The following is a 27538-nucleotide window of genomic DNA, read 5'->3' as shown; positions in this document are numbered from 1 at the left end:
ATAATTTTCTTTCTGCTGCCTCACTCCTTTATTAAAGAGCGCAGTGACATTTGCAATTTTCCTGTTCTCTGGAACCATGCCAGAATCTTATGATTCTTGAAAGATCATTACTAATGTCTCCACAATCTCTACCACTGCCTGTTTCAGAACCCTAGGCGTAGTTCATCTCATCCAGATGACCTGTGTACCTTTAGTTCTTTTAGCTTTTTGAGCACCTTCTCCTTTGTAAAAGTGACTGCACTTATTTCTCTTCCCTCACACCATTCAACACCTGCCACATTGCTGGTGTCTTCTACAGTGAGGACTGATGCAAAATACTCATTTAGTTCATCAGCCATCATGTTGTCCCTCGTTATTTTTCTCCAGCCTCATTTTCATACGGTGTATTGGTCTTCATCAACCATGGGACTGAGATTAAGAACCGAGAGGTAATGTTGCAGCTATATCGGACCCTGGTCAGACCCCACTTGGAATTCTGTGCTCAATTCTGGTCGCCTCACTATAGGAAGGATGTGAAAATCATAGGAAGGGTGCAGAGGAGATTTACAAAGATGTTGCCTGGATTGGGGAGCATGCCTTATGAGAATAGGTTGAGTGAACTTGGCCTTTTCTCCTTGGAACGACGGAGGATGAGAGGTGACCTGATAGAGGTGTACAAGATAATGAGAGGCATTGATCGTGTGGATAGTCAGAGGCTTTTTCCCAGAGCTGAAATGGCTAGTACGAGAAGTCATAGTTTTAAGGTGCTTGGAAGTAGGTACAGAGGAGATGTCAGGGGTAAGTTTTTTACGCAAAGAGTGGTGAGTGCGTGGAATAGGTTGCCGGTGGTGGTGGTGGAGGCAGAAACAATAGGGTTGTTTAAGAGACCCCTGGATAGTTATGTGGAGCTTAGAAAAATAGAGGGCTATGGGTAAGCCTAGGTAGTTCTAAGGTAAGGTCATGTTCGGCACAGCTTTGTGGGCAGAAGGGCCTGTATTGTGCTGTAGGTTTTCTATGTTTCTATGTTTTTTCTTTGTTTCTTGCAATACTATGTCCACTCTCATCTCTCTTTTATTTTTTATATACTTGAAAACACTTTTTCTATCCACTTCACTATTGCTTGCTGGCTTGTTTTCATTATTTCATTTCTTCTCTCCTAATGATTTTTTTGGTTGCTTTCTGTAGGTTTTTAAAAGCTTCCCAATCTTCTATCTTCCCACTAATTTTTGTTTTATTGTGTGCTCTCTCTTTTGATTTTATATTAGCTTTGACTTCCCTTGTCAGCCATGGTTGTACAATTTGCCACTTGATTATTTCTTTGTTTCTGAGGTACATCTATTCAGCACCTTCCTCATTTTTCCCAGAAACTCAAGCTGTTGCTGCTCTTCTGTCATCCCTGCCCGCATATCCTTCCCATTTACTTTGGCCAAATGGTCTCTCATACCACTGAAATTTCCTTTACTCCACTGAACTGCCATAATGTCTGTCTTTACTTTCTCCCAATCAAATTTCAAGTTGAACTCAATCATATGGTAATCACTGTCTCCTAAAGGTTCCTTTACCTTAAGCTCCCCAATCACCTCCGGTTCATTACATAAAACCCAATCCAGTATAGCTGATCCCCTAGTAGGCTCAACGACAAACTGCTCTAAAAAACCATCTCATACGCATTCAACAAACTCACTGTCTTGGGATCTATTAACAACCTGATTTTCATAATCTACCTGCATGTTAAAATCTCCCATGACTATCATAACATTGCGCTTTTGACATGCCTTTTCTACTTCCCATTGTAATCTATAGTCCACATCCCAGCTACTGTTGGGAGGCCTGTATATAAATGCCATCAGGGTCCTTTTACCCTCACAGTTTCTTAACTCAACCCACAAGGATTCAACATTTTCCAGGCCTATGTAACATCTTTCTGATGATTTGACGCTATTCTTTACCAGCAGAGCCACGGCACCCCCTCTGCCTACCTTCCTACCCCTCCAATTCAACTCCCAACTATAACCATTCCGCTGCCATGATTCAGTGATGGCCACAACATCATACCCAACAATCTGTAAAAGTGCAACAAGATCATCCACCTTATTTCGTATACTCTGTGCATTGAGATATAACACTTCGAGAACTGTATTTGCTATCCTTTTTGATTCTGCATTCCCAATGCATTGATACCGACCCTACTGGCTGCAATTTTGTCCCATCATCTGTCTGTGCCTCTTGACAGTCTGACTGCACGCTACCTTTATTTTTTTTTTACCATCTATTCTATCACGAGTCCTTTCATTCTAGTTCCCATACCCCTGCCAAATTAGTTTAAACCCCGCCTTCCCCCCCCAACAGCTCTAACAAACCTGCCTGTGAGAATATTAGTCTCCCTTGGGTTCAGGTACAAACCGTCGATTTTGTACAGGTCATACCTCCCCAGAAGAGATCCCAATGATCTAAGAACCTGCAGCAACTTCTCAGCCACAAATTTATCTGCCAAATCAACCTGTTTCTACTCTCACTGGCACGTGGCACATGCGCCAATCCAGAAATTACTACCCTGGAGGTCCTGCTTCTCAGCTTTCTACCTGGCTCTCTAAATTCTTTCCTCAGGACCTCATTGCTTTTCTATCTTATGTCATTGGTAGCAATATATACCAAGACATTTGGCTGCTTTCCTTCCCTCTCCAAAATGCTCTGGACACAATCCGAGACATCCCTGACCCTGGCACCTGGGAGGCAACATGCTATTTGGATGTCCCATTCATGTCCACAGAATCTCCTGTCTGTTCCTCCGATCCCCACCTCTTCCCTCTTCTCCCGCTTTACCTTCTGCACCACAGACCCATGCTCAATGCCAGAGTCATCTCTCTCAACAATATCCAAAACATTATTGAGGGAAATAATGAATAGTTAACTGACGCACTTGGCAGTACAGAGCGATCATATGGTGTGTGTTCAGCATTCACGTGCAGCGTCTGATACCCCTACTGACACACCTGACTCAGAGTTGTGTTAAAGTTATCAGGAAGTGAAATGTAAACAATATTGCACCCCATTTTAATTTTATGTTATATAAAAATGAATATCTGAACTGCATGCGAGGTTGGATCGCTCCTAGTGCTGAGCCAGTGTGGTGAAATTGAGAACGGCTTCGGGCCGTGCAGCCCAAGCATATCACTGAGCCGGGGTCGGGGTCCCAGAGCAAGGCACTAGCCACTGTTGGGACAATTTAAACCCCAGTCCAGATAGACTGGAAAGCCCAAGTGTTGGAATCGGAGGCAGGGCGAGGGTTAGACTGATTCTACTCGCTCTACATCGCTCTGCGATGTTCATTCCTTTCTCTGCAGCGCTGGGGCTGAGAACTGTTTTCTGGCGACTGTCGTCCCTGCAAGTTATGCAGCATTTCACTCTGCTAATACGATGAACTGAAGTCAAGACTTGGGCCTACTCTGGCTATTCCAGAGATTTGGATCTAATGGTTTCTTGCTTTGTGGTTTCCTGTGACCAACCTCCCATGCAGGATCTTGTCACAGGCCTTGCTGAAGTCCATGTAGACAACATCCACTGCCTTGCTTTCATGAACTTTCCTGGTAACTTCCTTGAAAAACACTATGACATTGGTTAGACATGAGCATCATGCATAAAGCCATGTTGATGAGTCCTAATTGCCCTGTCTATCCAAATACTTATACATTCAGTCTCTTAGAATTCATTCCAATAAATTTCCCTATACTGATGTCAGGCTCACTGACCTATAATTTCTTGGCTTATTCTCAGAGCCTTTCTTGAACAACAGAACAACACCAGCTACAGTATCCTCTAATCTTCCAACACTTTACCCGTTGATGAGGATGTTTTTAATATCTGTTACGGCCCTTGCAGTTTCTGCACTAACCTCGCACAGGGTTCAAGGGAACACCTTCTCAGGCCCAGGGGATTTATCCGCCCTCATCTGCCTCAGAACAGCAAAACGCTCATCTGTAATCTGTATGGGGTCCATGACCTCACCGATGCTTTGCTTTACTTCTATAAAAGCACAACTGAGCACAACTGTACGGAGCACTGGTGCAGGAAAGCAGCATCCATCTTCAGGGACCTCCACCATTCAGGACATACCCTCTTCTCGCATCTGATATCAGGAAGATGGTACAGGAGCCTCAGGACTTGCACCACCAGGTTCAAAATCAGTTATTATCCCTCAACTATCAGGCTCTTGAACCAAAAGGATTAACCTCACTCAACTTCACTTCATCATTGAAATGTTCCCACAACCTGTGGATTCATTTTCAAGGACTCTTCATCTCATGTTCTTGATATTTATCGCTTGCTTGCTTATTGATTTATTTATTGTTTATGTATTTGAACAGCTTGTTTTTTGCATACTGGTTGAACACCCAATTTGGTGTGTCTTTCACTCATCCCACTATGATCATTCTATTATGGATTTATTGAGTATGCCCACGAGAAAGTGAATCTCAGGGTTGTATAGGGTGACATATACAACATGTACTTTGATAGTTGTATAGGGTGACATATAAGTACTTTGATAATAAATTTTGGTTTGAATTTTCCCCAGTCCCTGTTCCAATGGGAAGTCATTGTCCTGAAAGACCTGTGCTGTTTTTCTCACTCCAGATACTGCCTGACCCCCTGGCTCCAACATTTGCCAGTTTTATCTCAGACAATCAGCACCTGTCGTACCTCACTTTCATCCATCCACTGTTGTGTCACGACTGAGGCTTTGATCCAAACCCACAATGTCAGCTGCATGTCAGTACAAAAAATTTTGGAGTCAGAACACAGTGCAGCAAATTGTGGAACATTGCTTACACCCACACAGAGTAAAATGTTTGAAAGGATTTCGTGATGTATAATCACAAATGTAACTAACACCACTTTTAGCATTTTAATGCTGCAATCAAGGTACTGAAAGGATTTAAAAGCACAAGAGATACTGCAGATGCTGGAAATCCAGGGTAACGCACACAAAATGCTGGAGCAACTTAGCAGGACAGTCGGCATCTATGGAGATGAACTAAGAGTTCACATTTCAGGCAAAGACACTTCATCTCCCTTAATGAAGGGTCTCATCCTGATCAAGGGACTCAATCTGAAACACTGGCTCTTTATTCCTCTCCCTAGATATGGCCTAACCTGCTGAGTTCCTCCAGCATTTTGTCTGTGTAACACTGAAAGGAATTTGTTTACTCCGGCTGTCTTAAACTATTAGCTACTTTTGTGTTTCATAGGCATTTTTTGAATATGCAAAACAGAATTAGGAGCAGGAGAGTGCCTATCATTTTGCATGCCACAGTTTCCGAGGAGTCATTGGACGGCGTAGAGGGAGAGAGTGTTTAAAAGAAGCAAGCAAGGGTAGTGGAGACAGTGTGTGGGCCACAGTCCCCGAGAAGGCACTCGATTATGTAGAGGGAAAGAAAGCTTAAAGAAGTGAGTGAGGGCAATTGGAACAGTTTGCACATCACAGATCCCAGGGAGGCATCTAGAGGGAGAGAGTGTTTAAAGAAAGTGGAGGCAGCCTACATATTTTGCACGCCACAGTTCCTGAGGAGTCTTCAGATTGCTCATAATTAGGCACTTGGCAAGGTCCAATGAAAAGAAACTAGGTGTAAGTGGAGTGGGCCAGTGTCAGAGTGAGGAGCTGAGGCTTTGACTCATCGAGGCTTTGGTGGGGTATGAGCAGGTAGGAACAAATAAGGTTCTCGAAGAATATAAGAAATGCAAGAGAACATTTAAGAAGGAAATTAGGAGGGCTAAAAGAAGGCAGGAATTTGTCCTAGTAAACAAGGTAAAGGAAAATCCTAAGGGTTTCTAGTCATAGTCATAGTCATACTTCATTAATCCCCGGGGAAACTGGTTTTTGTTACAGTTGCTCCATAAATAATAAATAGTAATAGAACCATAAATAGTTAAATAGTAATATGTAAATTATGCCAGTAAATTATGAAATATCGGCTCAGGATGTCTGACCCTCCGAGGGAGGAGTTGTAAAGTTTGATGGCCACAGGCAGGAATGACTTCCTATGACGCTCTGTGTTGCATCTCGGTGGAATGAGTCTCTGGCTGAATGTACTCCTGTGCCCAACCGGTACATTCTGTAGTGGATGGGAGACATTGACCAAGATGGCATGCAACTTAGACAGCATCCTCTTTTCAGACACCACTGTGAGAGAGTCCAGTTCCATCCCCACAACATCACTGGCCTTACGAATGAGTTTGTTGATTCTGTTGGTGTCTGCTACCCTCAGCCTGCTGCCCCAGCACACAACAGCAAACATGATAGCACTGGCCACCACAGACTCGTAGAACATCCTCAGCATCGTCCGGCAGATGTTAAAGGACCTCAGTCTCCTCAGGAAATAGAGACGGCTCTGACTCTTCTTGTAGACAGCCTCAGTGTTCTTTGACCAGTCCAGTTTATTGTCAATTCATATCCCCAGGTATTTGTAATCCTCCACCATGTCCACACTGACCCTCTGGATGGAAACAGGGGTCACCATTACCTTAGCTCTCCTCAGGTCTACCACCAGCTCCTTAGTCTTTTTCACATTAAGCTGCAGATAATTCTGCTCACACCATGCGACAAGGTTTCCTACCGTAGCCCTGTATTCAGCCTCATCTCCCTTGCTGATGCATCCAACTATGGCAGAGTCATCGGAAAACGTCTGAGGATGACAAGACTCTGTGCAGTAGTTGAAGTTCTAACAGATATATTAAGAGCCGAAGGATAGCAATGGACAAAATTGGTCCTCTGAAAGATCAGAGTGGTAATATATGCATTGAGCCAAAAGAGAAGAGGGGGATATTAAATGGATTTTTTGCATCTGTATTTACTCGGAAGACAGACACAGTCTGTACTCTCCAGTACACATCTATAGAAGATTGTCAAAGTTTTAGATGCCATGCTGAGTCTTCACAAACTCCTAAGGAAGTAGAGTCACTGAGATAAAACATTAGCTAGTGAAAGCAATAAGGCATGTGTGTCTGATTTGGGAGGAATGGTCAAAAGTTTAGCCAGTACTGTGCCTACCTGAGACTTCTCCAATCAGTATTGAATATTTCTGACTGTGGAGATTAATCAGAAAGTAACTATCTTACCCTGTATTGACTGCATAAATAATGATTTTGCAATATTGCGTTTAACAAAAAGATACTTGTAGAAAGTCCCTTATTGTTACTTTATAGTTCTGCGTCACTTTTAGGTCACAAATCGAAAGTGAGAACTGACATTTCCCACATGCCAAGCACACAAATCAATAAAAGCTGAAGATGTTTGCCTGAAACTATCTGCCAAAAATCTAATGAGGCTTGACATCAATCTACTATATTATTTTCTAGCAGTCAGTCTCAATAGTGGTTCTCTAAATTTAGTGCAATTCTTTCACAATTGTTCATGATTCATCCTGAACATCACAAAGCTGCAGTGACACAAAATACGATGAACATAACAAAAACTGCAGCAAACCAACTTCAAGCTAATGTGAAGCCAACAACACTCAGGTGGAATCAAACAGCATGGGGGCATAACGGTTGGCACAATGCTATTAGAGTGCAGGGCATTCCAGAGTTCAGAGTTCAATTCCAATGCAGATTGTACATCCTCCCCGTATAACGTAGGAGTTTTCTCTGGGTACTTCAGTTTTCACCCACAGTCCAAAGACGTACCAGTTAGTAGGTTAGTTGGTTATTGTAAATTGTCCTGTGGTTAGGTTAGTGTTAAATAGGGTGGGCTGTTGGGAGATGCAGCTCGTTGGGCCAGTAGGTTCTGTTCTATGCCATATCTCTAAATAAGTATATGAACTAGCATCAAACTAATCTCAAACTGGTGTTAAGCTAACTTAAGTAATGCAGCTCGTTGGGCCAGAAGGGTCTGTTCTATGCTGTATTCCTAAATAAATATATAAACTAGCATCAAACTAGCCCCAAACTGGTGTTAAACTAACTTAAGTAATGCAGCATCAAAAACAACCAGCTTCAAACCGACTCCAAACAAACAAAACCTTAAATTAGGATCAAACTAACTAAATTTCAAGGTATCCCTAGATTCAGTATTCAAATCAGTTATGAAATAACATCAAATCAATCTCTAAACAGTTTCAAACTCTACTCAAAATATTCCCAAACTGGCGACAGATCCAACTTCATAAACAAATCAAATCAAATCCAAAATGGAATACGACTAACTTCTTAATCTTTACCTTTAATTTAATTTAAAGGAAATTATTAGCAGCTGGTAGAGAAGGACTTTGTGTCTTTAATCCCATCTCCATTTTAAGTTACAATTTTAAGCATCAAAACTCCAGAAATATCAATGGGTGACTCTGCAACAATCCTGTTGTTTAATTCTGCTGAATCTAGATTTTGCTGGTCCTGGCTGCAGTCTTTGGCGTGGTGTTGTATCGTCTTGTGACGATGGAGCTCTTTGCATCTTTCCGATGGGAGTTTGTGAAGAAAAACTGGCAGTTTGCCACAGCTGGATCTGGGGTCTGCATTAACTTCGCTATTATCATGGCACTGAATGTGGTAAGTGCTGCATTATTGTTGCAGATTTAAAGTCTGATATTGAGTTTGTTGTAATTTGCACAAGTATATACAGTACTGTGCAAAAGTCCTAGGCACATACTATGTATATATTTATATATAGCTAGGGTGCCTAAGACTTTTGCACAGTACTGCACTAATTCTATGTATTGCTCTGTAATGCAGGTACAAAAACAGACAAATTCAGGACATATGTCAGTGATGATAAACCTGATTCTGATATGGGTCTTGTTACGTACCCCGTAACTGGGTTGCCAAACCAGCAGAAATGGATCACTCAGTTGGAGTCTGGATTACTAGAACTAAGGAAGTTTTATTAAAGAAACAAGCAACACAGTAATCGAAAGGATAATAAATGCAACAGTTCAGCAATGATAAACACACATGTGCACAGAATTAAGATAACAGGATCAATCAAACTCTATCGTTGTCTAGGGGTAAATGACCAATTTCAAAGTGACACAAAGTCCAGTTCAATTTAGTTCAGTTCGCAGTAGTCGTTGCCATGGTGATGGACAACGTGGGGGGAGGGAGAGAGAGAACGAGAACGACTGATCATTCAAAATGGCTTCCAGTCACAGACCTGCGATATTGCTCACAAGCAGCTTTCGGGCGAGTCCTTTGTGATGTCACCTGGGGTCACCGACTGTGACCCCTCCTCCAGATGCGGTCGACCCTCTGCAGTGAACCCGGCACCCAAGCAAAGGCGGACACACACCGGGTTCCCGCTGATCGTACCTTTCCACCCTGTGCGTTTAAGGCTGATCCCCCAATCAGCCGTCCAAGAGCTTCCCACCGACTTGTCAGGGGCGCACCGCTTCCAGGGTCTCGTTACCTCGGGGTGTCGTGTGTCCTGCCTTAGCGAACCTGTCCCTTTTTATCCCCCTGCTGGGGTATCGCCTGTCCATCACTTCAAATAGTTCAGGGTTCAAAGGGGGAGCCGATCCTGACAATACGCAGACTGATGGCTCCTTCATTAACATCTCCAAATGCTGCTTCATTGTTCCTTATCTCTCCCTCCCCTGAGGACAGGTGGCAGACCAACTACTGATGCCACTGGTGCTAGCCCAGGCCAGCAAACATCTTAATTTATGTGTATTCTCGTCACAGTCTCTATTGAGAGTGGAAACAGAGCAATGGGAGAAGAATCGTAAGACCATACGACCAAAAGACCATCAGGTGTATCGATATTTCAGTGGAACAGGGGAAATTACGGTGGTATGAGAGAGGAACTGGCCCAAGTCAATTGGAAAAGTAAACTTAATGGAGGGACGGCAGAGCAGAATTGGATGAAATTCCTACAAGAAATAAGGAAAATGCAGGAAAAATATATTCCAAGAAAAAAGAAAATCATGAATGGAAAAATGGCACAAATGTGGCTAACGAGAGAGGTTAAGGCAAAAATAAAAGCAAAAGAAACGGTGTACAAGGAAGCAAAAATTAGCGGGAAAAATGAGGACTGGAAGACCTTTAAAAACTTACAGAAAGAAACTAAGAAAGTCATTAGGAAAGAAAAGATGAATTATGAAAGGAAGTTGGCGATTAACATAAAAAAGGATACTAAGAGTTTTTCTAAATATATGAAGAGTAAAAGAGTGACAAGGGTAGATATGGGACCGATTGAAAATGATGCTGGAGTAATTATAATGGATAACAAAGAGATGGCGGAGGAACTGAATGAGTATTTTGCATCAGTCTTCACAGTGGAAGACATGAGCAATATACCTGATAGCCAGAGGTATTAGGTACAGTCAAGATAACTAGAGAGAAAGTGCTTGGGAAACTAAGTGGACTAAGAATAGATAAGTCTCCCGGCCCAGATGAGGTACACCCAAGGGTTCTGAAGCAGGTGGCTTTGGAGATTGTGGAAGCATTGGAAATGATCTTCCAGGAATCAATAGACTCTGGCATGGTTCTGGAGGACTGGAAGGTCGCAAATGTAGTTATGCTATTTAAGAAAGGAAGGAGGCAGCAAAAAGAAAATTACAGACCTATTAGTCTGACATCGGTGGTTGGAAAGATATTGGAGTCAATCCTCAAGGACGAGGTTATGAAATACCTCGAGGTGCATGACAAGATAGGCCGAAGCCAGCATGGTTTCATGAAGGGAAGATCCTGCTTTACCAACTTATTGGAATTTTTTGAGGTAATCTCAAATAAGATTGACAAGGGAGAGGCTGTGGATGTTGTGTATTTGGATTTTCAAAAGGCCTTTGATAAGGTGCCGCATAAGAGGCTGCTTAATAAGATGAGAGCCCATGGAATTACAGGAAAGATATTGGAATGGGTGGAGCATTGGCTGATAGGCAGAAAGCAAAGGGTGGGAATAAAGGGATCCTATTCTGATTGGTTGCCGGTTACTAGTGGTGTTCCACAGGGGTCAGTCTTGGGGCTGCTTCTTTTTACGATGTATATCGATGATTTGAATTATGGATTAAATGGTTTTGTGGCCAAGTTTGCGGATGACACCAAGATAGGTGGAGGAGCAGGAAATGTTGAAGAAACGGAAAGGTGCAGAGAGACTTGGTCAGTTTAGGAGAATGGGCAAAGAAATGGCAGATGAGATACAACGTTGAAAAATGTACAGTTGTACATTTTGGAAGAAGAAATAATCAGGCAGATTATTATTTAGATGGGGAGAAAATTCAAAAATCGGAAGTGCAAAGGGAATTGGGGGTCCTCGTGCAGGATACCCTAAAGGTTAACCACCAAGTTGGATTGGCGGTAAGGAAAGCAAATGCTATGTTGGCATTCATTTCAAGAAGAACAGTGTATAAGAGTAAGGAGGTGTTGATGAGGCTCTATGGGGCATTAGTGAGACCTCATTTGGAATACTGTGTGCAGTTTTGGGCCCCCATCTTAGAAAGGATATACTGATGTTGGAGAGAGTTCAGAGAAGATTTACGAGGATGATTCCTGGAATGCAGGGGTTAACATATGAGGAGCGTCTGTCGGCTCTTGAATTGTATTCATTAGAGTATAGAAGAATGAGAGGGGATCTCATAGAAATGTCTCGAATGTTGAAAGGGTTGGACACAGTAGATGTGGAAAGGTTGTTTCCCTTGGTGGGTGAGTCCAGGACAAGAGGCCATAGTCTTAGAATTAGAGGGTACCCAGTTAAAACAGAGATGAGGAGAAATTTTTTTACCCAGAGGGTCATGGATTTGTGGAATTCGTTGCCACATATGGCTGTGGAGGCCCGATCATTGAGGGTGTTTAAGGAGGAGATTGACAGGTATCTAATTAGTCAGGGTATCAAGGGATATGGGGAAAAAGCCGGAAATTGGAACTAGATGGGTGAATAGTTTAGCTCATGGGGGAGCTGCGGAGCAGACTCGATGGGCCGAATGGCCTACTTCTACTCCTTTGTCTTGTGATCTTGTGAAGACATAGGAGACATAGGCCATTCAGCCCATCGAGTCTGCTCCACCATTCCATTAGGCTGATTGATCCCAGACCCACTCAACCCCATACACCAGCCTTCTCACCAAATCCTTTGATGCCCTGACCGAACAGGAAGCTTTCAACTTGCGACTTAACCATACCCTTGCACTTGGCCTCCACTGCAGTCTGTGACAGAGCATTCCACACATTCACTACTCTCTGACTAAAAAAAATACCTCCTAACCTTTGTTCTAAAAGGTTCCCCTTCAATTTTGAGTCTGTGCCCTCTAGTTCTGGATGCTCCCACCAGAGGAATCATCCTCTCTATATTGACCCTATCTTGTCTTTTTAACATTCAGTAAGGTTCAATGAGATCTCCTGCATTCTTCTAACTTCCAGTGAGTACAAGCCCAAAGCTGCCAAATGTTCCTCATTTGTTAATCTTTCTGTCCCTCATCTGCCATTTATTTGTCTCCCATTTCTACCTCACCAACATAATTTTCCAGTGGTCCATTATCAACTCTCACCTTCCTTTTACTCTTTATATAACTGAAAATTTTTTTAGTATCCTGCTTTATATTATTGGCTAGTTTGCCCTCATATTTCATCTTTTTCCCTTCTTGAAGCTTTTTTAGTTGCATTTTGTTGGATTTCAAAAGCTTCCCAATCATCCAACTTCCCATTCACTTTTGTTACCTTATATCCCCTTTCCTTGGCTTTTATGCAGTCCTTAACTTACCTTGTTAGCCACAGTTCCCTACCCCTGCCATTGGAGAACAACTTCTTCTTTGAGACATATATTTCTGTACCTTGTGAACTATTCCGAGAAACATCAGCCACCTCTGCTGTACTGTCATTCGCGCCAGTATCCTCCTCCCATTCATATGAGCAAGCTCCTTTCTCATGGCAACGTAATTCTCTTTATTCCATTGTGATATTGATACATGTGCCTTTTGCTTCTCCCTCTCAAATTGCAGTATGAATTTAATCAGATTATGATCACTGCCTCCTGAGGGTTCCTTTACGTTAAGCTCCCAAATAAGTTCTGGGTTACTATACACACCCAATATAAGATAGCCTTTCCCTGAGTAGGTTCAAGCACATGCTGCTCTAAAAAGCCATGTCACAGGCATTCAACAAATTACCTCTTTTTTGATCCGACACCAACCTGCTTTTCCCAATCCCCTTGCATATTGAAGTCCACCATTACAGTTGTGACATTACCCTTGTTACATGCCTTTTCTAGCTCCCTTTGCAAACTCAGACCCACTTTGGGCTACTACTTGGAGGCCTATATATGATTCCAATTATGGTTTTTTCACCCTTGAAGTTTCTTAACTCCATCCACAATGATTCAACGTTCTCTGACCCTATGTCACCGCTTTCTAAAGGTGTAGTTCCAGGTCTTACCAACAGAGCCACACCACTGCCTATACCTTCCTGCCTGTCCTCAATCATGGTTGAGAAAGGGGGAAGGGAGGGGGGGGCGTGGGAAACACTAGAGAGGCATTCTGTAATGATCAATAAACCAGATTTTTTAGAATCAAATGACCTTGCTTGGTGTCTCAGGGCTGGGTGTGTCTGCATTCATGCCATCCCTTCTCTTCCACTTGTCCCGCACCACTTCCATGGCACTCCAGCCTCACCTTTCCCAACATCCTTTGCTCCCACCATATTTACAAACTCACTCTCTGCTCCACGTTGATAAATACAGTACTGTGCAAGGTCTTAAGCACCTTAACTACAGTATATATTCCTAAGACTTTTGTGAGTACTGAATCTGCACGGATGGATAGGAAAAGCTTAATTGCAGCAGCATCACAGGCACATAGCGTCAGATAAGCAGTATTCACAAAAAAACTTAAGTTAAACATAAATTATCTCAACTTTTTTTTGGCGTATGCCTGCGTGCGTGCGAGTCTGTGCGTCCAAATGTAGAAGTAGCTGTGAAGAGATGATGTGGCCCGATTGGTGGGGATCCTTCATGACAGATACTACTTTTTTGAAGCAGTGCCTCCTATACAAACGGTGGATAAGGGTGCGTCCATGATGTATTGGTCAGAATCCACTACTTTCTGCAGCATCTTCTGCACCTGCACGTTCGAATTGCTGTACCAGACCATGATGCCACCAATCAGGACACATTCAACAGTGCATCCACAGAACTTTCTTAGAGTGTTCAGTTACAAAAAAATTCTCCTTAACCTCTGAAGAAAGTAATTTACGTACCTTTCTTGGAGTGAAATATTTACAAAAATCTTCAAAATGTTAGAGACATTAAGATGAAAACCAAATCAATATACAAGCATGTTTTGAAAATGATCCTTGGTGAATCATAGTGATTGGACAAGCAAGTGAAACATTGGATAGAGAGCTGCTGGAATACAGTTGACAAAGTGATTTCAACTAGAGCTCTGGAAAATTTAGAAAAGCAATCAGTCTCAGGGTTGGGCTGCAGATTCAATGTGCTTTGATTAGGTCAGTCATACAAAGAAGAGGGGACCCTTAAGATGAGTGTAGCATTGCAGAGATTTGTTAGCCTAATTCTGCGTTTGTATTTTGTAGAGTGTCAAAAGAACACACACAATAATTTTAGGATTAAAGTATTAATTTATGTTCACAACTAATATTGTACACAGCTTCAGTATTCATTATATTAAATATCTCGCATTTCTGTTTTTTTCTATCTTGAGGTTTATGAAAAAGTTGCACAGATGCTTACAAATTGGGGTAAGTAAATGAGATCTTACCAACACATCTGCATACAGAAACATAATCTTTTAAGTGACATAACTCCTAAGAGTAAAGTGCTTATATTTCCTCATGGTTGAATGAATCTATGGGCCGAATGGCCCAATTCTGTTCCTATATTTTTTTAAAAGGATGTTGGGATACACACAATGATGGCAGATAAATCAATTTAATCTCAGCGATGGAGAGTGTGCTAGAAACAGTAAATCAGGGACAGAATCCACATCCACTTGAACAAGTGTTGATTGATCAGAGAAAGGCAGCATGGATTGTTTATGGGAAACTAATGATAAGAGTTTTCTGATGAAGTTATGGGGAATGTGTTTCCAAATATTGAGCTTCCAAAAACTACTTTTGGATGATGCCTTAAAATTCTTGAATTCAATATCGGAACATCAAATTCAATCATTTCAGGTTACCTGATTTCCCTATTTGTATAAGAAGCAGCTAGTTCTGGTGTAAGGATAAGCATCTGTAATATTAAGTCCATTTTTTAATCTATAGACAATGGTAGTTAGTGTATTCTTGTCACGTACTGAGATGCCGTGAAAATCTTTGTTTTGCATGCCATTCATGCAGATTGCTGTAAAATATGCATACACTGAATTAGGGCAAAGGGAAGAACAATAGTGGTAGAAGTGTGACCACTCAATTTGAGTATGATATTCTCCTAAAGGTTTGTCTATTGGTGGGTCCTCAAGTGACTGTAGAAGCCAATCAGGATGGTCGCATGTGAGCAAGAATAAGTTGTAGTTGTGGGTAGTGGTTGGGTCTTTTTGCTTTGGAAGAGCAAAGACACACTGCAGGGTATATATTGTTGCAGCTAAAAAGAAAGTGAAATGCAGGTGGATGGAAAAATGCAAAGGCCCTGATAGGGTGGGTTGTGAGGTCAAGAGCTCAACTTTATCACTTTATCATACAGGAGGTCCATTCCTGAGCCTTACAACAGCAGGACAGGATCTCTCTTTGAGCTGGCACTACATGCTTTCAAGGTTTTGTACCTTTGTTCCTAATGGAAAGGGAGAAGTGAAAGTTGTTGACTTACTGTTCTTTTTTGATTTCAGTTCTCTGCAACAGCTCTGAACTGAATCTCACACCTGTACCAGATCCTTTTTTAAAATTTCCTTTTCTCTAACTTCCTTCATTAATCTAACAGCCAGATAGTTTTGTAAACAAAGTATTGCTATGGCTTCAGAGACAATCCCTTCGTCCTATTTTTCACTTCTTCCTCTTATCTTTGAAATTTAAAAGCAACTTGTTTCCTTAAATTTGCATTTGTAACCAAGGGTGACAGACCTGGCATGTTAACTATTTCTCATTCTGTAAGAGTTGCCAGACCTGCTGAATGTTTTTCTGGTTTTATTTCAGTAACGTTCATTTAATTCATTTTCTGGGAGATATGGACAGTTGGGTTGAATGGATGGAAATGTGGCTGGTGAAATTTAAGACCTTGTAATTTTTGACAAGAAGAATGAGGAAAAACATGTAAAACAGAAAGCACAATAATAAAAGGATAGAAATTTGAGATATTTGAGGCTATATAGAACATAGAAAACTAAAGCACAAAAACAGACCATTTAGACAACTATGTTGTTCTGAACAATTTAAATTAGATATCAAATATCCAGCTAATCCTTTCTGCCTATGCAACTCAGATTCATTTATTTATCACATACACCAAAACATACTGTGAAATGTGTCATTTACGCTAACAACCAACACAACCTAAGGATATGCTGAGATGTGCAAGTGTTGCCACACAATTCTGGTGCCAATATAGCGTGCCACAATGCTTGGCAGAACAACGTAGAGCACAACCAAACAGAACATAACAAGCCACAAAGCAACAGCAGCAAAACAAGACTCCTTCCAGCCCACCCACACATACGCACAGTCCTCCACCCCAATGCACAGCCATCAGAGCCCCCAGTCTGAAGGCTTCAGCCATTGTGCTTTGACTTCCGGACTTCCGATCGACCTTAAGGCTTCGGTCTTTGGTATCAGTCCTAGAATTGCTGATGACAGGACCCCAAACTCTGGGTTCACTGATTCACCAGACCTCGCACTTCCAGTTCACAAGTACATCTAATACCAGGACCCATTGTCTTGGGATGGTCTGACAATCGTGGATGTCCTTTGTCATCCATCCATGGTGCTTGCTTTTGAGCAATCTGCGGAGGCCCAGACTCCATCCTGGTTTCTAACTCCTCAACATCCCTTCCCTTAAACCTACTATGGCCCCTAACTGGCACTTCTGTCCCCTAAACCATCTCCAAGAACTTAAAAAAACAACTAAGTCTATACAACTAATGTCCATAGCCTTCTATTTAGGACACATCAATGAAAACTTGCCCCCCACATCTCCTTTGAACTTAGATATGTGGTGTTAGATATTTCAACCTTGGAGAAAAGATATTGACTGTCTACTCATTCTATGCTTTCAAACTCTTATAAACCTTTATCTGATTCCCCCTCAACCTCTGCCACTCTAGAGGAAACAACCAAAGTTTGTCCAACATCTCCTTATAGCACATGCCCTTTAATCTGACAAACCTCTTCTACATCCTTGCCAAAGCCTCAGCATCCTTCCTATAATAGGATGACCTGAACTGAAATACTTAGAAGGGGGCCTAACTGGAGTATTACATAACTTAACCAATTCTTTAACTCAGTTCCTTGACCATTAAAGGCAAACATGTCATATGCCTTCTTTACTGTCCTATCCACCTGTGTAGTCACTTTCAAGGAGCTATGAACTTGGACCCCAAGATCCCTTTGCTCATCCAGGCATCGATAGGACACTCAAGGTTGCTGTGCAGGTTGACTCTGTGGTTAAGAAAGCATACAGTGCATTGGCCTTCATCAATCTTGGAATTGAGTTTAGGAGCCAAGAGGTAATGTTGCAGCTATATAGGACCCTGATCAGACCCCACTTGGAGTACTGTGCTCAGTTCTGGTCGCCTCACTATAGGAAGGATGTGGAAACCATTGAAAAGGTGCAGAGGAGATTTACAAGGATGTTGCCTGGGATTGGGGAGCATGCTTTATGAGAATAGATTGAGTGAACTTGGCCTTTTCTCCTTGGCGTGACGGAGGATGAGAGGTGACCTGATAGAGGTGTATAAGATGATGAGAGGCACAGATCGTGTGGATAGTCAGAGGTTTTCTCCCAGGGCTGAAATGACTAGCACGAGAGGGCACAGTTTTAAGGTGCTTGGAAGTAGGTACAGAGGAGATGTCAGGGGTAAGTTTTTTACGCAGAGAGTGGTGAGTGCGTGGAATGGGCTGCCGGCGACAGTGGTGGAGGCGGATACGATAGGGTCTTTTCAGAGACTCCTGGACAGGTACATGGAGCTTAGAAAAATAGAGGGGGGCTATGGGTAACCCTAGATAATTTCTCAGGTAAGGACAACTTCGGCACAGCTTTGTGGGCCGAAGGGCCTGTATTGTGCTGTAGGTTTTCTATATTTCTATGTTCCTCTATCAGCTATCTTAAGGGTTTTGCAATTAACAGTGTAATGATCTCCTAAAGTGTAACACCTCATATTTGCCTGAGTTAAACTCCATCTGCCACTTCTCCACCCATGCCTACAAATAATCTGTATCCCACTGTGTATATGTGTCTGGTTTATTAGAAGTGCTAGCATAAACTAAAATTCATTCCGAAGGCTGGCATTTATAAATAGAATACAAGAGACAGGACATCATGATGAACTTTAATGAACACGTGAGAATTGTATCCCATTCTGGACACCATGCTTTGGGGAAGATATGTAGATTTTGGAGAGCTCACATAAAAGTTTTGCTGAAATGTTTCAAGGGAGACAGAAGAAAAGACAGGTGCTGGAATCTGGAGCAACAAAGTTCAAAGTGTATTTATTATCAGAGTACGTATGCTTGAACTTTGTCTTCTTACAGGTAGCCACAAAACAAAACCCAGTCGAATCCATTAAAAAAACGACTGTCAAACACCCAATATGCAAAATATTGCGCAAACAATAAAAAGTAAACAAATAACATTCTGCACTAAACTTCACGAAAGTGAATCCACAGCCACAAAGCCAGTTCGTCACTGAATTCCTCCAGCACGCTGTTTGTTGTTTCAGGGATAAGGGATTGAGTTATGTGGTTAGCCTGGAGAAGCTGTGCTTGTTCTGTGCAGAATAGGGGAGGTTGTGAGGTCATTAAAACCATGAATGTAAATGGAGGGAAACTGTTCTTTTGTTGGAGGGATTAAGAAGTAGGGAGCACAGAATAAAGCTGAATGGCAAAATCAGTCTAGGAAAAACAGAGGTTGAATTGGAGGCAGGTTCAATTTAAAAAGGAAGTGTAAATAAAAGGACGTGATTTGCAATGCTTTGTTTTCCAAAAGTGTTCTATTCAGTGATTACAGGATCACATTAATACAATGTTCCGGTCCTTCTGTCTGCATGCTATTTATTCTTACAAATTAAAACATGGTCAGTTATCACTATCCAGTTGGAAATCGTGCTCCTTGTGGTGCCCATGAGTCCTGGAATCCCCATTGTACCCGTGTAAGCTCCTTCTCTGTGGACACATGTACGTAACCCTGGAAGAGGGGTAGGCAGTTGGCTTGGGCAGAACTCGAGCCTGCCCCCAGACCAGTGAATGGCCAGCTGGGCCAGGCCCAGGAATATTTGCAGTTGAGAACAGGAGAGTGGGGTTAACTTCATTCCTTTTGCGTTGAAGTGATACATGCTATTAATGAGCTGAAGGGTCTCTATGGGTGGGTAATCCTATAAATCTTGCAGATATTGATGGAATTAATTTTGACTTTTACTGCAGTTAGAGTCATTACAAAATATCTACATCTCTTTAAAAACTATTTTCATGGAACACATGAATAATTTGAATTCAAAACCTGAATTTAAATTTGCCCAATATCAAATGAGCATTTATTGGATACTCATAGAAGGCACAAAGAGTTAAAGAAGTCTCTCTGTAAGGATGTTTTACTTTTATTTTTCACCGAGATCTTGTGTGCCATTGCAGAGCACCCGCGTACAGAGTCAGAATGGGAGAACAGCTTTGCTTTGAAAATGTTTCTCTTTGAGTTTGTCAACCTCAACAGTTCAATCTTCTACGTTGCCTTCTTCCTCGGCAGGTGAGTCTCACTAAATTGCTTGTATAACATTCCAGTGTTGAGTGCAGCCTCAGGTAATAGGAAGCTGATGCCAAATGAATCACCTTATCTCGACATTGAAGAATGCTTAATTTTAGTGCATGAATTTAAGTTGCAGCACAAACTGATACTGATTCGCCAGTTGCTGAAAGAGTATCATTTGCAACTGCTATTTAACACATCCCTTCTTGTTACTGTAAGAAACTGTCAAGGGACTAATTTAAAGAGGTACAGATGTCACTAAAGATCTTAGTACCATAACGTTCTGTTGAGGCATTTAATTGCAGCCTCCCATTACATTAAGTTGTTGGCTAGACATCGTCCTGATTTGAATAAAAATCAGTTTGCCAGCTGATGTTTTCATTTAATGCACACAATGCGCTGAAGGAGCCCAGCAGATCAGGCAGCATCTGTGGATGGGAATAATCTGTTGACATTCCAGGCAGAGGCCCTTCTCAGGACTGGAAAGGAAGGGGGGATGTCAGAGTAGGAAGGTAGGGGGAGGGAGGAAGAAGGACAAGGTGGCAGGTGATAGGTGAAACCGGGAGAGGGGGCGGGGTGAGGTGAAGAGCTGGAAATTTGATTGGTGGAAGAGATAAAGGGCCAGAGAAAGGGGAAATCTGATAGCAGAGGACAGAAGACCATGAAAGAAAGAGAAGGGAGAAGAGCACCAGAGGGAGGTGATAGGCAGGAAAGAAGTGAAGCTGTGGGAGGGATACAGGAATGGGAATGGTGAGGGGTGGCGGGGGGGGGGGACGGAATTAATTACCAGAAGTTTGAGAAATCAATGTTCATGCCATCAGATTGGAGGCTACCCAGACAGAATATAAGGTGTTGCTCCTCCAACCTGAATGTGGCCTTATCGTGGCAGTAGAGGTGGCCTTGGGCTGACATGGCAGAATGGGAATAGGAAGTCGATAAATTTTAGTTTTAAGCCCAGCATGGAATGTCCATAGGTACTGGTAACTCAGAAGGCCAGAGAAGAGATCTGATGGAATCCTGTCTGTCAGCTCCTTTTAAACCCTTTCTCATTGCTCGCCCAAGTACTGGTTCAAACCCATTGGTCAAGGAAAGATGTTTCCATTTCTAGAGTAATTCCAAAACATGTCAGCCATTCTCCATTAGATTATGCTCATAGCATAAGCATTATTTAAGGCTGACAAATGTACTTGGTTAAACAGTTACCACTGCTGCTGAACGGTTACTGCTACTAACTGCACCAGTTCCGAGAGTTTGCCTGCAGCGAAGTCCTAACGCATGGGTGTATGCACAATCTGTGCTGTTGACTAGAACTCCCGTCAATGGAAGGCTCAGTTCTAATCCCCTCCATCAAAGCAGTATTATCCTGATGGTTCTTAATTTCAAAAAGGCAGCCTGTTGTCACCTTCTCAGGACTGGCACTGACCTGGAGAAAAACTTTCCAATATACCTTAACACGAGGAATTCTGCAGATGCTGGAAATTCAAGCAACACACATCAAAGTTGCTGGTGAACACAACAGGCCAGGCAGCATCAGGATGCTGGCTGTCCCAATATACCTTGCATTTCTGACCCAGATTCATTTCCACTGCTGTGTGTTAGAGCTTTTAACTCTGCCCGTGATGACAATTTCCTCACACATTTCAAAGACATACAGGTTAGTAGGTTAATTGGTCACATGGGTGTAAGCGGGTCGGAAGAGCCTAGAATCGTGTCATATCGCTAAATAAAAACTAAAAATGTAATATTAATCATTTCCATTGAATCAATGTGTAGCACAGAAATCGAATTTCAAGAGAAATATTTTCGGCTGCTCTAAAATTATCTCTCAGAAGTGTGCCAGTCTTCACTCTAATCCGAAAATAGGATGGGATTTGTGCAGTTTGTAGAGCAGCTGTGAATGTAGGTAACTAGGTAATGGAGTAATTGAAGGTGCAGATGTTTCCTGATAATATTTTTATATTGTTCAGTGCTTTAGTTGTTGGGGTTTGTTTTGAATTTTGATGCGAACAGAGAGAGAGATTTTATATGTTGTGGAAATAGACGAGGTCAAAGCGATACTTTAAAGGCCTCAGCAACAGAGCCAAGAGAAGTAGAATATGAAGCTGATTTCCTGTAATACAAACCCATGAAAAACTAGTTTGCAATCAGCAAGGAAACTGCTTTTAAAGCATACAAAATTCATGGTACAATGGTCACAGATTTAAGCACAAGATGGCACAATGATCATATATCAGCCTCAGACTGGTAACTATGCATCATGTCACACATCAGATTGGCGGTATCCTGCAGACTGAGATTATTTGTTTGTTTGTTTATTTATTGAGATATTGCATGGAATAGGCCCTTCCGACCCTTCGAGTCATGCTGCCCAAACACGCCTGATTTAACCCCAGCCTAATCTTTGGACAATTTACAATGACCAATTAGCATACCAACTGGTATGTCTTTGGAGTGTGGGAAGAAACCGGGGCATTTGGAGGAAACCCACACGATCACAGGGAGAACATGCAAACTCCTTGGAGACAGCAGTAGGAATTAGTAACTGCAGATAAGTGGCTCTTTATTGGGCAGTCTGGATGACCAGAGGCCTCTATCTGATTATAGTGAGTCTCTACTAGTAGGTTAGGATGTAAGGAAATGCTCAGTGCTGGTACAGCACCACAATAATTCACCAGGTTTTTGGAGAGCACTTATAGCAGTGAGTGTTGTAGAGTCAGAACAAAGTTGGTATCAAGCTCCAATAGAAGGTATTCACTGGCAAATACTTAATTATTCAAGTGGCCTGTGGTGTAACATCGAGTATTATTTGAAACTTTTAAGATGTGTTTTTAGTAACAACACTTTGCACATCTCTGTCATCTTTGCTGTAATATATCCCAAGCGTTCTTCAGATAAAATGCTAAAAATAAAATTGGATTCGCTGCCAATAAAATGATATTAGTATCGACCTCCATTAGCTCAGTCAAGGTGGCATTTTCTCAATGGGGAAAGGAGAAGGGGTAAGAGGAAGGTTTGGAGAAGGAACTCAGAGCAACTGGAACCTGGCTGCTAATGGTGGGGATGGAAGTTAGGGATGTATTTGAATTTGAATTTATTTAAATCTTACATCCATCCCATAGTGTGAGAGAGTAAAATATTTGTAATATGACTCCGTCGCAATGTACAGACATGTGAATTTTCAAGACTAATGACTTGTAGAAAGAAGCTGTCTGTAGCTTGTTGGTCCTGGCTTTAATGCTGTGGTACTGTTTGCCAGACAGAAGGAGCTGAAACAGTTTATGGTTGGGGTGACTGGTGTCCCTGATGATCTTCCAGGCCTTCTTTCTGCACTTGCTACTGTAAATGTCTTCAATGGAGGGAGATCACGTCCACAAATGCTGTGGGCTGTCAATACCACTCTAGCAGTACCCTGTGATCAAGGTTGGTGCAGTTCCCGTGCCAGGCAGCTGATCAAGATGCACTCAGTGGTGCCTCTGGAGAAGGCCTTGAGTATTTGGGGGCTCATGTCAAACTTCTTCAGTTGCCTGAGGTGGAATAGAAGCTGTTGTGCTTTTTTTGCCACACAACCGGTGTGTACAGTCCAGATGAAATCTCCAAGGAACTTGAAACTACTCACCCTCTCAACAACAGACCCATTGATGTCGATCGTGGTGAACCTGTCTCTATTTCTCCTGTAACCCATGATCAACTCTTGTTTTCTGGACATTGAGGGAGAGGTTGTTTTCTTGGCACCACTGTGTCAGGATGTCAACCTCTCCCCTGCAAGCTGTCCCATCTCTGCTAGAAATAAGGCTGATCAATGTTGTGTCATCTTTGAATTTGATCAGCAGCTTGGAGCTGTGTGTGGCCGCACAGTCAGGGGTGTAAAGGGAGTAGAGGAGGGGCTTCAGGACATGACCCTGGGGGGAACCTGTGTTGAGGGTCAGAGGGACAGAGATGAGAGAACATCAGGTTGGAAATGAGACAGGCAGAGGTTTCAGGCAATGTTGAAGAACATAGAACAGTACAGGAGCAGGCTACGATTTCAACCTACAATGTCTGTGCCAAACGCAATGCCAAACTTACCTGCATATTCATTTATCTGTCTAAGATCCTCTGAAATTCCACTATCGTGTCTGTCTCCACCACTACCCCGGCACCTCTTTCCAGCCATCTACATGCTGTGTTAAACATCATCTTTAAACTTACCTCCTCACATTTAAAATAACTCTTCTGCCTACTTGTGATCTACAGGACATTCTTTCATTTCCTTGCATATTCACATGCCTGTCTAAAATCTTTTTAAGTGCCATTATTGTATCTGCCTCAACCATTACCTCATTCCAAGCTTTTAATACTCTCTGTGCTAAACTCCTGCGCCGCACATATCCTTTAAACTTTACTCCTTTCACTGAAATTTATGTCTTCTGGTATTTGACATTTCTACCCTGGGAGAATGATTCTGACTGTCCACCCTATCTATGCATCTCATAATTGTATGTACCTCTATCAGGTATTTGAGACATTGCATCTTGCTCAGTGAACATAGACTTCACTGGCTTGGGATGTTAGCACCTTATTACATCTCCCTACCCATTGTATGCTTATCTGATCAATACATCATGATGTGTATTATTAGCCTCAGCTGTATTTGTTATAAGTCAAACATAGAGCATCATTGTGGAACAGCAGGCCAAAGCATGAAAGCCTTCAACCATGGTTAACATGTGCAGAATGAAACTAATCAGATACATTCTGTGAAATGGTGAGAGCTCATCAAGCAAGTTGACTCTCAATACAGAGATGTTATAGTGAGGCATTTAAGCAGTTCCAGTAATATGGTGACATGTTTGGTCACAGCAGTCTCTTTGGGTCCAAAAAAAGTGCAAGTGTTTGTCTTAAACATGTTTCTTGTGATTGCAAGAGCCTGTTGGAAATTGGAAATGCAAAATACTGCAAGTTTGGTTCATTGGCAAGACTAGTGGCGGAGGAATGTGTGGACCAGTCCGTTATGCTGTGATATCGCTTGTTACAGTCACCCAAGGAAGGAGAAGCTGGAGGGCGGTATTGGAGAGAAACAGAGGTGCAAATGAAATCCTGCTGGCCCTTATAGGCCAGCTCTCCCACCAGTGTAGCTCTTCAGTGTCATTCCCTGAAAAGCAAGTTGGATTGCTTTCATCTGCAGCTGACCCAGTGCAAGATGGGGAACTGCTGTGTGCTTGTTCTTGCAGAAACTTGGCTCCAGGACAACATTCTATGCATCATCAATCTTCCGTCCATGTGAGGGACTATGTTTTGTGTCTATATGTGTTATCGTAACAGGGGTAGAAACTGTTCTAGAATCTGTTGGTACCTGCTTTCTGACTATTGTATCTTCTTGATGGGAAAAGGGAGTAGAGAAAATATCTGGGGTGGGTAGGGTCATGTTAACACAGTGTAAATTCTGTCAGCAAAATTAATTCTATGCTTGGTATTGAAGGTGTAAGAATGTATTGTATTGGATATGCACTCAATGGTTACTTTATTAGGTATAATTATACACCTGCTTGTCAATGCAAATATCTAATCAGCCAATCATGTGGCAGCAACTCAATGCATAAAAGCATGCCAGCAATGTCAAGAGGTTCAGTTGTTGTCTAGACTCAACACCAGAAAGGGGAAGAAATGACTTTGACCATGGGATGACTGTGGTCCAGATGGGGTGGTTTCAGTATCTCAGAAACTGCTGATCTCCTGAGCTTTACAAGCACAGCAACCTCCAGAGCTTATAGAGAAAGGGGCAAAAAATCAAAAAGCAGTTATGTGAGTGAAAATGCCTTGTTAATGAAAGAGGTCAGAGGAGAATGGTCAGACTGGTTCAAGCTGACAGGGAGGTGACAGTAACTTAAATAGCCATGTGTTACAACGGTGGTGTATAGAAGAGCATCTCTTTGACACACAACACATCAAACCTTGAAGTAGATGGGCTACAGCAGTAGAAGACCACGATGCATACACTGAAAGTTTAAAGTAAATTTTACTATCTAAGTACAAATATGTTACAATATACAAACCCTGAGATTTATTTTCTTAAGGGCATGCTCAGCAAATCTATAGACTGGTAACTATAACAGGATCAGTGAAAGATCAACCAGAGTGCATGCGACAACAAACTGTGCAAATGCAAATATAAATAAGTAGCAATAGATAACAAGAACATGAGATAAAGAGTCACTTTATTAGGTATAGGAGGTACATAATAAAGTGGCCACTGAACGTATATAATGAATGAAATATTTTTGGGAAAATAATCACTAGCCCTCATCTGAACTTCACTGGACACTATTTGGCAACACACTCTGCCCCATATCTAAGGCAGAGAATGAAATCATAGGACAAAAAGGCCAGCTTTAAATAAGACAGGCTTCATAATAAGGCTGGCATGCAAATAGTATTACTATCTATTATCATATTTAGGCTGGCATATAAATAGTGTATCAACATCTATTATTATAATGGTAGAATTTAAATGTAAGTTCTCAGCTTTGGTTTTGACAGTAGACTGTACCATTGTTTCTCAGTTAATATTCTATGCCCTATTGTAGCTGATCAAAGTAAACTCACTTGAGATCCATGTGCCTTCGACGAAGTTGCTCTGTTAAATTATTTAATGCCAGAGAGGGGAATACCGTTCAGCTAACTCATCAGGCTGTGCATGGAAGTTGAGGCAATAGTCTCTGTTATTTTCATTTAATTACTGCAGGCAGTTTGCAAAGCTAGGTTACTGAGCTCTTAAAATTCAGAACCAAGAACATTTAATGACTCCTTGGGCTAAACATATAAATGATCAATCCTTTGTGTGCATGTGTTAAAGTCTGTCACGAGCCTTGTGGTCCATCAGGCCGGTGCTTATGCCGGTTTCCGTGGCGTGAAGCGACTGAGAGCACAAGACTCCCCCCACCCCCGGATAGGACACCAGTCTATCATGTGTGTGCATGTGCAAAACTTATTAATACTTGTAGTAATTCAAAGTAAAATGCAATTTCAAATATATTAAATGGAGAAATGGCGTGGGGTGACTTTGATGCAAAGTTAAAGTGTACACCAGTGGCGGCATTTGCCCAGATTAGCAGTTTAAAGCTAGTGAACTCTGGATGGGCTGAGTGTCTGTCTCAAGCCTCAGGTGGTGCCATGCACACAGAATGAAAAGCACCACGAAGTGCAGGGGAAAACAGTTGTTACTCCCATCTCTGTGAAGCTCTTCTGACAGCAAATTTATATAAACTTGTAGGAGCCATGTATCTGTTCTCTATCTGCTCTGTATTCTGTTTTGTGCATTTATTTTGATATGAGTCACATGACTGGAGGCTTGGTAAAAGCAAAGGGAGTAAGTTACATATTCTTGCTTATTTCCTGGCAGTTTATAGCCTGGGACCAGCGGAGGTCGTATCTTTTGCTGACCACTGAGATTACGCTTAATAACACTGAATAATGCTTAGCTTACATTTGAGTGCGCTGCCATCGCTTCAAGATTGTATGTTTGCTAATTGCTAACAAAGGATCGAATAAAAGATTCGACTCTTTGGAGCACTCACTTTGTTGGAGCTGGGGTATGACATGCAAGTACAACAACTGCCTAGTGGTCGTAAGCTAGCAGCAATTGTTTCGGTTTGGTTTTGCCGCTACACAACTGTCTTCCCAATAATGCTGGATCAGTTCAGTAACGTTGATCCACACCATACCAATTACGCCCACCCTTCTCCCTTCACCGAAAGCTCCTCTCTG

At 42.1% G+C, this 27538-nt stretch overlaps 1 protein-coding gene across 1 annotated transcript in view; it reads left to right on the top strand.

Annotated features, from left to right (window-relative positions):
- Positions 1–27538, top strand: part of ano3 (anoctamin 3) — a 586826-nt gene that overhangs the window by 501233 nt on the left and 58055 nt on the right. The window contains exons 17-19 of the mRNA XM_072272723.1: positions 8353–8517; positions 14613–14649; positions 19684–19795. Of these exons, the coding sequence (XP_072128824.1) occupies positions 8353–8517; positions 14613–14649; positions 19684–19795 (314 nt within the window). The remainder of the gene's footprint in view (positions 1–8352; positions 8518–14612; positions 14650–19683; positions 19796–27538) is intronic.

This window comes from Mobula birostris, chromosome 11 (genome assembly GCF_030028105.1).
Source record: "Mobula birostris isolate sMobBir1 chromosome 11, sMobBir1.hap1, whole genome shotgun sequence".
NCBI lineage: Eukaryota > Metazoa > Chordata > Chondrichthyes > Myliobatiformes > Myliobatidae > Mobula > Mobula birostris.
Note: the sequence above shows the minus strand (reverse complement) of the source record. Positions and strands in the feature narration are given on the sequence as shown.